The sequence below is a fragment of the Marmota marmota genome, unplaced genomic scaffold, assembly GCF_001458135.2.
Source record: "Marmota marmota marmota unplaced genomic scaffold, marMar, whole genome shotgun sequence".
In the NCBI taxonomy this organism is placed as follows: domain Eukaryota; kingdom Metazoa; phylum Chordata; class Mammalia; order Rodentia; family Sciuridae; genus Marmota; species Marmota marmota.
In genome coordinates this window covers 1,816,381-1,827,766 of record NW_026000222.1, presented here as the reverse complement: position 1 = coordinate 1,827,766, position 11,386 = coordinate 1,816,381, and the positions used below count along the sequence as shown (strand labels likewise).

The 11,386-nt window shown below is 59.6% G+C and overlaps 1 protein-coding gene and 1 long non-coding RNA gene across 2 annotated transcripts in view; both read right to left on the bottom strand.

The window, feature by feature from the left end:
- Zcchc14 (zinc finger CCHC-type containing 14) overlaps nt 1–2,873 on the bottom strand; it is a 67,635-nt gene extending 64,762 nt beyond the window's left edge. Inside the window, exons 1-2 of the mRNA XM_015495983.2 lie at nt 2,661–2,873; nt 1,029–1,139 (exon numbers count right to left, since the gene is read on the bottom strand). Coding sequence (XP_015351469.2) covers nt 1,029–1,139; nt 2,661–2,873 — 324 coding nt within the window. The remainder of the gene's footprint in view (nt 1–1,028; nt 1,140–2,660) is intronic.
- Nucleotides 2,874–5,685: 2,812 nt separating this feature from the next.
- Nucleotides 5,686–10,819, bottom strand: LOC107150836. The gene is made up of 4 exons (XR_001504633.2): nt 10,360–10,819; nt 7,911–9,034; nt 6,414–6,573; nt 5,686–5,980 (listed from the first exon to the last, which is right to left on the bottom strand). It is a non-coding gene; the product is annotated as an uncharacterized LOC107150836 (long non-coding RNA).
- Nucleotides 10,820–11,386: the final 567 nt, after the last annotated feature.

Genomic DNA, 11,386 nt, shown 5'->3' with positions numbered 1-11,386 from the left:
TTTTTTTTTTTTTTTTTTTTTAAGGCCCTGAGAGGCCTTTTAAATATATCTTTATTTCTTTATTTTTATGTGGTGCTGAGAATCGAACCCAGTGCCTCACACATGCTAGGCCAGGGGTTACCGCTTGAGCCACATCCCCACCCCAAAAACTTTTTTTTTTAGTAGTTCTCCAGGCTGCTGTGAACAAGTGTCACAAACTGGGACTTAAAACGGTGGACACCAGCTCCCGCTCTGGCCGCTGTGTCTGACACCAGGCTGGCCCTGCTGAGGGTCTGGGGACACCCATCCCAGCCTCCTCGGCTCGGGCACACTGGCCATCTTTGGTGGCCCTCGGCTTGCAGATGTGTCAGTGCAGTGGCCTCCACCTCTGTCCTCACCTGGCTGCCTCCAAATCCCCCAGGCCCAGGACCTAAGCCTTGCTGTGTGGAGAGGAGATAAGAAGTACCCGCCTCCCAGAGGGCTGGAGAGCAGGGCAGAGGGCCTGACTGCCCGTTGCTGCCCTGCCCTGGGCAGCAGGGACTCCGCAGGGGGCCAGGGACCGTAACAGCACTCACGCAGCCCGTGTGAGGGGGAGGCAGTCCCCGCGCCTGCGACGCTCTCGCGATGCCCAGCAGGCACCTCCCACCTGAGTGCGTGCAGACCCGCCCCCTGAATTGGCTCCACTCTCCAGAGAGGACGCGTTGTGGTCCCCCTCTCTCCCCGAGTGGGTTGCGCACATGGGGGCAGTCTGAGCTCGCGGGGTCTCGCTCCTCTGGGGCGCACTCTGGTGACAAAGGAGGGGCGCTGGGTCTCATCCTCATGGGCGGGTGACAGCATGGGGCGTGGAGCCAGAAGTCCCTGGCAAAGGACGGACAGCAAGCAGCTAGGCTGGGCTGGAGGTGGCCCCTGGCTGCTCCTTCTGCCCAGCGGGGCCTGGGCGCGTTTTTGGCACCGAGAGCAGGAAGTGTGGAAGCGCAGGGCACAACGTCCTTTCATGCCTCATTTCACCCCGGTGACAAGCTTTAAAATCGATAGATCATTGTCCTCACCGCGCAGAAGGTGATGGCCCGTGGGGAAGGCTCCTGGATATTGATGGGCTGGGCCTCAGACCAAGGGCTCCGGGCTCCTGGCCCCTGGCGCCGGTCGGCAAGCGTATGGCACTGGCCATGCAGGTGAATCTGACACTGGGGCGAGAGCCTCTGCCAGCTGCAGGCCCCTCCAGCCACACTGCAGTAGTCCCTGCCGCCATCTGCAAGTAGAACCTCCCCTTACCCTTCCATAGCGCGGGAAGTCAGCCTGGGAGAGCCCACTGCCCAGCGCAGAGAGCCAGAGCGCCCGGTTACACAGTCTGTGTCCCCTGCACCCACTGACCCTCGTGCCATCGTGGCTCTGGGACACCTGTGTGGATGTCTGTGTGAGACGCGTCTGGCCTCAGCTCAAGTCCTTGGGAGGGCTGCTGCCCTGACATCTCCTCGCCCACTGCCCCGAATGGCTCTGTGTGCCCTGCACACCTTCAGCTCTCTGCCCCCTGCCCACATGCTTTCCTGTAGGGTGGCATTCCCCAGGGCTCCTGCGGGGGCCACTGGGACCGTCACTGGCTGTAAAACACCATAAAGTCACAGTGGTGTGTCCCCACAGAAGGCCAGCCCAGTGCACACACACACAGGGCCTGGTGAATTCTACGCTCTTCAAGTGCAAGCCAGTGGGATGCTGTCACCTGGATTTCCTGCTCGAGAGATGCTGTGAACAGCATCAGTTGGAGCTTATTAAACAATTGCCAATCCCACTCTGCAACGCAAGAAGGGTCAGCTGCAGAGTGCTCATAAGGCTGACTGGGGTGTGGCCGAGAGCTGCAGGATATCGTGCCCCTGCACAGAGCTCAGGCCTCCAGCTAGAGCATGCAGTGTGCGCACCAAGGTCCCCGGAGACGCCATGGTTTGCTGTGCTTGCTTCTCAAAGGGGAACCCCGGAGCCCCAGCAGTTTGGTGGGCATCTAGGAATTAGTGGGACTTAGTCCCTGTCACAGCTCTTATCGCAGAGGATGCTTCTGGTCACATGCCAGGTAGTCCAACTCCAAGGATCAGACGAGACGACAAGGAACCAGGAGGTCCTGAGCCGGAACTCATCCAGGACGCCGCCGCGGAGCCCGCTCTGCCCGTCCTGCTGCGCTGCCTCCTCGGGGTGCCGCCTCAGCCCTGCTGGCCTCCTCATACTCTCAAGTGACCAGGTTCTTCCAGGTCTCACCCAGCATCCAGCAGCAGCAGAAAGCCTGTCTCTCTTGGGCATCAATTTTGAGAGGCAACTCTCCCCGAGCCCCCTCTTCAGAAGCCCTCATGTGTCACTGGCTGGATTATGTCACCTGGGTATGCTTAAGCCCACCGCGGACTAGAGGAGCAGGTTGTTGGACCACCCCTGACCCCTCAGGCTACCCGAGCCAGCCTCTCCTGAAGGCTGTGGCTGTGCAAGGGGCTAGGTGACCACAGGCCAAGGTCCTGCCCACAAGCGGGCACTGTGGCGGAAGGTCCCCCACCTGCACGAGGGAAGCGATGTGTCAGGTTTCTGACCCCAAATCCCTGTCCTCTGGGTCTCTCCACAGCAGACGGGGCAGGGCTGACACCACAGGTGTCACCACCCTTCCCTGTCACCAGCCTCTCAGGAGTGCTGCTCCATGGGCCACTTGCCATGCGGGGTGCTGAGGGCTCCCGATCACTTCTTCCAGGCAGGGCCGACAGTGGCCCAGGGCCTCCAGCTTGTTCCAGCTCCATGGTCTGCCCGCCACGCCCAGCAGATGAAAGGTGGCCAGTGGGTGGTGGGTCGGGCAGCCTCTCCTGGCGCCTCTCCCCTTCATCCGCGGTATGAGGCTGAGGGAGCGAGGAGCCAGCATGGCCCAGCATCATCGGAGGAAGTTTGGGGCAGGCTGCAAACTGACCACAGCTGGCCCAGGACAAGGACAGCCAAGGACCAGGCACGTCGCCAGGGGCAGCACTGTCCTCTCACCATGGCCTTGGCACCGCCTGGCCTGGGCCCGAGGAGGGTGTGCTAGAACACGCTGTCCCTCTCCAGCAGGGGCTTGAGGCCGTGAGTAAGGGGCAGCGAGGAAAGCCCAGGGCCTTGGAGACTTGTGTCCGCGTCCCCCGTCTGTGAGACCGGGTGCCGCTGGTGCTCTCCTGCCTGGCTCCCCCGTTCTGTGGAATGGGACCACACGGCTGGGCACCTCGAGGACCAGGAGGTACACGGAGCACCTGACACGCAGCTGGCTCCAGAGAGGGGGACTCCACTGTCATTACCCCTGAACTTGGGCCAGGACAACGGGGCCAGGTCCAGGCTCCTTGGTGAAGCTCTTGGGTTTGGCCATCTCTGCCCACTTCTCACTTATTGGCGTGTGGCCTGCGTCGGCCTGGAGTGGTGACCTGGCTCTCCCACAGCCTGGCACCTGCGTGTCCTCTGCAGCTCGACTTTGTGATCCCCTGGGGAGCGGCTCTGAAGTCCTCTGAACGCTCCCACTTGTCCAGGACTGGAAATGAAAGTCTGAGGGACTGATGTGTCCCCCGGCTGGGTGTATGAGTCCTTACTGTCACCATAACAAATGCGTAAGCCTTCGTTGTTTAAACAACACAAACTCTCGACCGTCGTGGGGGTCAAGGGTCCCGAGTGATTTCCATGAACTGTAAACCTAGGTGTGGGCAGGGCAGCGCTCCCTGGAGCTCTGGAGGGGGGACAGCGGGGTCCTGTGTTTCCTTCATCTGGACTCCGCCTGCACTCCTGGCTCCTGGCAACTGGTTCCAGTGTGTTTTCTGGTTCCTGCCTAGACTGTCATGTTCAGAGAGCCAGAGTCCACCCAGTGTCCAATGCACATGCTCAGCCCTGCCTTCATTGGACTGTGTCCCTCTTTTTAGGACTCCTGTGCTTTGATCGGGCAGGCCTAGACAGCCAGGACAATCCCCTCACCCGAAGATCCTTAATTTAATTACACCTGCCGTGTCCCCTTTACCAAGTGAGGGTCACGTCCACAGATTCTGGGAAGTAGGACGGGGACACCTTCCGCCTGCAACAGTGGGCCCAGAGCAAGCCTGCCTGGAAGTGACCAAACCTGCATTAGATGCCCCCTGCTGTCCACACTCCAGGGTGGCACCAGGCCGGGGGCAGCTGATGGGCTGAGGACTGTGCTGCCCAGGGAGAAGGAGCTAGGTTATTTCTTTTCTTTTTTAAAAAAATTTATTCTGCTTTGTTATATTGACAGAGAATTCATTTCGATTCATGTTGCACAATTTTTCATATCTCTGGTTGTATTTGTGTGTGTGTGTGTGTGTGTGTGTGTGTGTGTGGTGCTGGGTATTGAACCCATGGCCTCGTGCCTGTGAGGCAAGCACTCTACCAACTGGGCTGTGTCCACTGCTAGATTATTACTTAAGACTAAGAATGAGATTGGGCTTCACTCACCCTGCCTCTGGGTGGACACTGGCTCTCTCTATATGACAGTCCAGGCAGGAACCAGAAAACACAGTGGCTGACTTGGCAGAGAGGGCACTAGCCGGTGCCGAGGGACTGAAAGGGCAGCAGGGAGCCCTGTTGCCCCAGGCTTGGCCATGCTGTGGATGGCCTCTGCTCATCAGTCACCCAGCAAGCCTGTGGGAAGAGAAGGAGTTTCACACCTGAGTCCTGTCAGCTGGCTGCTGGCCCTTGGAATATGGCGGAATGCAGATGTTAAGTATCACTTTAGCAAAGTGGGTCTGCTTTGCTGACCCTGAGTTGGACGCATGCCTTACACAGACTCCTGCTAAGAAACAGTGCAAAGCCCCAAACACCACAAATCACACCCAAGTGGAGGCCAGGAAAATGGCAGAACCAACCATCTTCTTCCTGAGCCGGGCTCCTCATGAGACACTTCCTGAAAACAGAGACTGCCATTCAGTGGACCAGCAAAGGGGTCAGCACCCGCACCCGCACCCAAGGAGTCTTCCAAAACACAGGTGGAGGGTGCAGCGTTGTCAACCCTATTCCTCACCCCACGTTCCTATTCCGTCTTCAGATATGAGCCGGTAATGATAGAAACCATCACAATTAGCACTAAGAAGAGTGGTTCCATCTTTTACTCAGCATTTTAAAAATCCCCGCGTTGATCACAAAAGTACATGGTACCAGCATAAAAACAGACACACAGGCCACTGGTTCAGAACAGGAGGCCCAGGGACAAGTCCACACACCTCAGTCGTCTGACCCCTGACGAAGGAGCCACACACCGACCTGGAGAAAAGGCAGCCTTTTGAACACACGGGACAACTGGTTGTCCACATGCGGTGAGGGAGTCTGGACCCTCACCTCTCACCCTGCACGAAAATCAACTCAAATAGATGAGAAACTAGGCAACTCCTAGAAGAAGACGTAGGGTCACCACTCCACTTTTAGACACAGGCAGTGTCTGGAATATATAAAGAACTCAGAAAACTTCACACCAAAAAATCAGATAACCCCAATTAATATATGGGCAAACGAATTAAAAGACTTCTCAAAAGGAGAAATGCAGTTAAGGAAATGCAAGTCAAAACCACACTGAGATTTCATCTTACTCCAGTCAGAGGCTGCATCAAGAACACAAGTAACACTAAAGGCTGGTGGGGGGGAGCACTGGACACTGTGGGTGGACTGTCAATGAGCACAGCCACCATGGACACACCAGGGACACACATGTCCCCAGGACCCGGGGACACACGCCTCAGGGTTTCGCTGAAGGATAGAGGACATCCTACGTCGGACAGGGAGACAGCCCACTGGGGTCCCAGCAGCACAGAGCGCAATAGCCGAGCTGCGGCACCAGCCTAGGTGTCCTCAAGGATGAGTGGACAGAGAAAACAGGGTACATACGCAGTGACGTGTTCTCAGCCATAAAGAGAATGAAATCGTGGCATTTGCAGGGAAATGGATGGAACTGGCGATTGTCGTGTTTGCAAAGTCGGCCAGACTCAGAAGGTGGGGGACACAGGGCCTCTCCTGTATGCAGAACCTGGAGAGGAAAAGGGGAAGGAAAGTGGGGTGGGTCTCCTGGAACCCAAGGAGATCAGGGAGGAGAGGGCCTGGGGGGAGGGAAGGCCTGAGGGAGGGGGCTGCGGGGGAGGGACGCTGCCACGTCACGTGGTCACGCCGGGCGCAGGTACAGTCACGCAGCACGGAGCCCCACCAGTGCGCACCACTGTGATGCACCAAGTTAAAAAATGGGAAGAATTCCCGCTTTGATAGGGGCTTCCTGTTGTGCCTAGAATATGAGAACCGTGATGCGTCCGCAGATTGCACTGCAGGGCTGGGCTGGGGCTCAGGGCAGAGCGCTCGCCTTGCACGTGCGAGGCACTGGGTTCGGTCCTCAGCACCACATAAAAACACGAATAAAATAAAGATGTTGTGTCCACCTACAACTAAAAAGTAAAAATAAGTGCACATACTTCACACGCAGTCCTCGGGAAGTTTCTGAGGGTCCATGATCCAAACGCTCTGGAGAGGCAGTCTGAGGATCCGCGGCTGCTAGCTGGGGGGAAGCCAGCGTCGGATGGCAACGCAGACACGCTGGGCACACCAGCAAACCCATCCCACGTGGAAGGCACCCTAAGCAGAAAGTGCATTTAATGAGCACCACTGTCCACCAGAGAGTGTGGACAGGCTGTCAGCCTCCAGGTGACAGAGCTGAGGCAGGCTGGGCTCACTGCTGCTGCCCGGGGACAAAAGACAGCCTGGCCCAGGGAAAGGTCAATTCAGAATAGAATGGTGTGGCTTCCGCACCATCGTGAGGGTGAAATTACAGGCAGGAGCCACTGCATGTGCTGGGTGCTCAGTGTTTCCTGCCATCGAGGAGTGCAGGAAGGGACCGCCACCGTGCAGAGATGGGGGACCGCCTCTGTAACAGGAGGGGGCTGCCCGGCAGGTGCACTAGAATCCAAAGGGTTCCGTCCTCCCCAGAGCACGGGTCCTGCAGGGTTGAGTTGGCAAAGGAGCTTCCAGCAGCCAGGCCGTGGGCGCAGCCGGGGCCTTCCAACCCCGTGGGGAGTGTTGGTCCCAAGGACTGGACAGCCCCAGGCAGGGGCTCTTCTGAGCGTCTCATGAGCGATTCGCAGGGACTCCCTGAATTTCCGTACATTCCACCCATAAATGCCAGGGACCATGTCTTTACAGGGAAGTCTGTACTTTTATCAGATCCTGAAGGGTTCCGAGGCTTGGGGGTTTACAGGAGCCACGGTGTGACCCAAGCTTGGACAGGGAGGTTGCCTGGGCCGAGACACCTGGCTTCCGAGCCTCAGCCTCCCCGATCTGTACCTTGGGGACAGTCCTGCCGAGGCACAGGTGGGGGGTGCGGTGCCCGGCCCTTGAGGAGCCTGCTGGGGTAGCTGTGCCCAGGACAGTGACTCCTCCCCAGGCCCGGGCTTCCCTGAGCTCCTGCTTCAGTGTCCCAGCAGCCTCCTGGTTTATTTGGGGTGGTTTCTTGGGGTCTCCTGGAGAAAGAGGGTCAGCTCTGCCCCAGGAGGTGGCCCTGCCCTCCCTGTGGGGGGGGGGGCTCCCAGCTCCCGTGGCTTCCCTGCCGAGAAGCGATGCTGCAGGGTGGCCTCCGAGGACGCTGACAAAACAAGACCCAGCCCCAAGGCAAGGCATCCAGCCCCGCGCAGCACCAGGTGCCTGGCCTTGGCTCTCCTCCCCGGCCTCCGGGGGCCGAGCACCACCCTGGCACACCTGGGGGCAGGGCTGGTGGCCCAGCACTCCCCACTGGCCTTCCCAGCCCCGTCATGGTGCTCAGGTCACGAGACACGGTGCTTCTTTGGGACTCCCCGGAGGTCCTGCCTCCAGCCCTAGGTCTCTGGGGTGGGGTGAGGGTTGGGGCAGGCACTGTGGTCAACACGACCAAGAGCAGCACCTCCCTTGGATGCTCTCTTGCTCCTTTGAGTTAAACTCACCTGTGGTCTTAAAAATCACCTCTGTTCTGGGGTCAGAATGAAGGGTTTGATCCCAGCTCCACCAGAGATAGCTGTGTGGCCCTGGGAAAATTGGTCCATCTCTCTGAGCCTCAGACTTCTAGTCTGCAAATGGTGATCCCCAGCGTTCCTGTCCCAGTGGGCTCTTGGGAGGCTCAAAGTGTGAAGTGCTGATGTGGGAAGATGCTGGCAGCTACTGTTGTGTTAGTTGTCCGGGTACAACCTCAGGAAATCAGAAACAGAACAACACCAAGAAGAAAACCTGAGGTGCTCAGAACCCCAGGACCTGTGCCCACACTTGCCGGCCTTCCCGGGGTTCCTGGCTGTCTCTCCCTGCGTCCGAGTACCCATCTTGGGCCCCTTCTGGGTAGAGTGGAGCCTTTTCTCTTAGCCCACTTCCCTCCAGCTGAAACCTACGTCCAGAACGTCCCCTCTGAGCCCACACTGGCCACGGTGTATAATTCTGAAACAGGAACGTGTTTTAGAACCAATGTCGAAAGAGGCATCTCGTCTCCTCCCCCTGAACCAGGGCCGCGCAGTCCGAGGTACCAGCCTAGGGGACGAGGGGTAGGTCCCAGGAGATATCTGCAGAGGCCACCTGGGCTCCCCAGTGCCACCGTCACCCTGAACGGCCTGGAGCTGGGACCCTTCTGCTCCTCCCAGTCCTTCACTACTGACCGATGCCCGCTTGGCCTGGCAGGAAGCACAGTTCTCTGGGATCCTGGACTCAGTCGCAGGAGGGACGAGGGGCCTTTGGTCAAGACCACGGCCAGCCTCCCTCCTTCCGGTTTCAGGCCAGGCTGAACCTGAGGTCCAGGGAGGGGTGCTTTCTCAGCTCAGTCTGGGGAGGGGAGGGAGGCCCCTCAGGCATCAAGATGTCCAGCACAGAGGCCTGCTGAGCAGGGCTGCAGAGTGGAAGCTTTAGCCGGCTGTCCCCTCCGTCACGGAGCAGAAGGCACCAGGAGAGGCCCTCCTAGTGCCAGGGACAGATTTCCCACAAATCACGTGCTCCGAGGCACAAGAGGGTGCCTCGTCCTTTTCCCGAGTTCCGTCTTAGGCCTGCATTTCGGGCGGCTGCAGGTGGTGGGCACTGCAGGTCAGCACTCCTGAGGGGAGGACAGGGGACATGGCTGCCACTCTGGCAGGGAGGACAGGGCGGGCGCTGTCACGCCCACCGCCTGACATCCTGCCTGGCCCCCCCCAGCAGCGCTGACATTGTGGCCACACACCCCCAGCTCCTCCTCCTGCGGCACAGTGTGACCCTGAGCTCCGCCTTCCGTGCTGGGTCCCTGCCAGTGGCTGGTGCTGGCTCAGGGGTGGCTCCGGCCACCACGACGGGGGAACCCTTCCACAGCAGGCTGGACAGCTAGCGACACTGCCCGCTTTGGAACGCCGCGGTGAAGTGGCAGCAGACAGGGATGGGGCGTCACAGCGCAGGCCTCAGCCACTGCGCAGCTAGGGCTTTGGAGTGGCCCACAAGAGCGAAGGCTCTGGTGACCATGACGGGGCAGAGGTAGGGCTGGCTGAACAGATCCGAGGGCTCACAGGATAGAAAGGTGACCGCCAGACCATGGGAGGGCTGCAGGGGACAGGGGTGGGACAAGAACTAACGGCAGCCTTGGGCGGGGGGGTGTTTCTGCTGCGACCAGTGTCTGCCCCTCACGGAGGCACTCAGACCTCTGGTTGTGGGGTGCTCTGGACAGGCTCAGGCCACCAGGGTCCTCCGTGCAAAGGGCCAGGTCCTCACAACTGGAGCGACTCACTGTCCTTTCCAGATCCTGGCCCTTGGGCCAGGCGCTGCTGACTCTGGTTACACAGGGCTCTGGGCAGCCTGCGCCCCAGGCACAGGGAGGGGTGCTCAGCAGAGTGGGGAGTGTGAGTCACCATGTCTCCCAGCCAGGCCAGGGAGAGGCTGGCAGGCAGTCGGCGGCAGCCATCCACCAGCGGCCGAACCTCGGCCCACCAGAGGCCAAGTGGCTCCCTGCCCCTCGGCCCCAGAAATCCACCCCCACACAGCCCCAGGCTGTGGGCTCCGCCTGGAGGAACACCCTTCTCTGGGCTCCTCCAGGCTCCAGCTGGGCCTGAAAGAACTCGGATTCTGCAGTCAGAAGCCACACGTCTGCGTCCTGACTTCCCGGAGGACCCGGAAAGCCATGGCTTCCTCCTTTGTTCTTGGGGATGGAGCCTCCCTCGCAGGGTTATTGAAATGGTGCCCGCCCGGCGTGTCAGAGCCTGGCATGACACTGTGCCCAGCCACGCGGCTGTGCTGTGTCCTGGACCCAGCCAGGAACGTTTCCGTCCTGAGGGCTGGTCCCCTCCCCCTGCCCTTCCCTGGATCTCGGCCATTTCCCCAGATGCTGTAAAATGGATGCTGCCCTCGTGGGAAGGAAGTGTTTTGGCTACTTAAAATTAAACCAAACGAGAAACTGACCTTGACCTTGCCTTCCAGGGGAGGGCAGAGCTCACACAGGGTGCTGCTGGCCCAGGTGCTCTCGCCAGTCAGGGGCAGAGGAGGACGGTGGCTTCCATGCATCAGTTAGTGCTGCCAACAGAGTGTCCAGTCCAGTCCTGGCTCAGTCGAGCACTTGAGGAGCTCAGGACTCTTGGCTGTGGACGACAAAAATTCAGCCCTGATCACTGAAGAAAAACCGTGTGTGTGTGTGTGTGTGTGTGTGTGTGTGTTGCTGGGGAAAAGTGACATTATGTGACTTCCAAGATGGATCTTAAGGGACAGCACAGCTGCTACCTGGTGTGCTGTGTGGGCCTGCTGACCCTGGGGAGCCAGCAGCCATGCTGTGAGGAAGCCCAGCCAACCTCTGCGGAGAACCTGCAAGGACAGGCCTGCATCGCGAGGCACCGAGCGTCAGCTGCCAGAGGAGAGAGACCCTGAGCCTTCCAATGACCCCAGCCTCTGGCCATGGCGTCCCCCAGGTGTGGCCCCAGACAAGGCAGAGCAGAAAGGTCATCTGGGTGCGCCTTGTGCTGACCGCGGAGCCCCCCAGCAGGGCTGCCATTTTCTTCTGAGGCTCCCGCTGGGGTGACTGGTCATGCAGCCACATCCCTGCACCACAGGGTGGCAGAGGAGGTGCCCCTCCCCTCCCAACCTCCACCCATCAGTCCTTACAAAGCGTTCAGTCTCGGTGACAGTCATAGCCCTAAACCACTCACCATGCTGGGGAGAGCTCTGGCCGGCTGAGGAGCTGGGAGACGGGGGGGACAGAGAGTCCACCTCGTCAGGTCCAGTGGGAGTTGTGGGGAGTCACCAGGGAAAGGGGGGCCTGGGGGAAGGACATGTCCAGGCCCACTTGGTGCAGACGGGCAGGTCTGGGGCTTCCTGAGAGCTGCCCTCAAGAAGACTGCATTGGTGGGCACAGGTGATGCGGGGTGGGGACAGGAGCGGCTGCCTGCCCTGGCAGGCGTGGGTAGGAGTGGAGACAGCGGGAGAAGACGTGGGCACT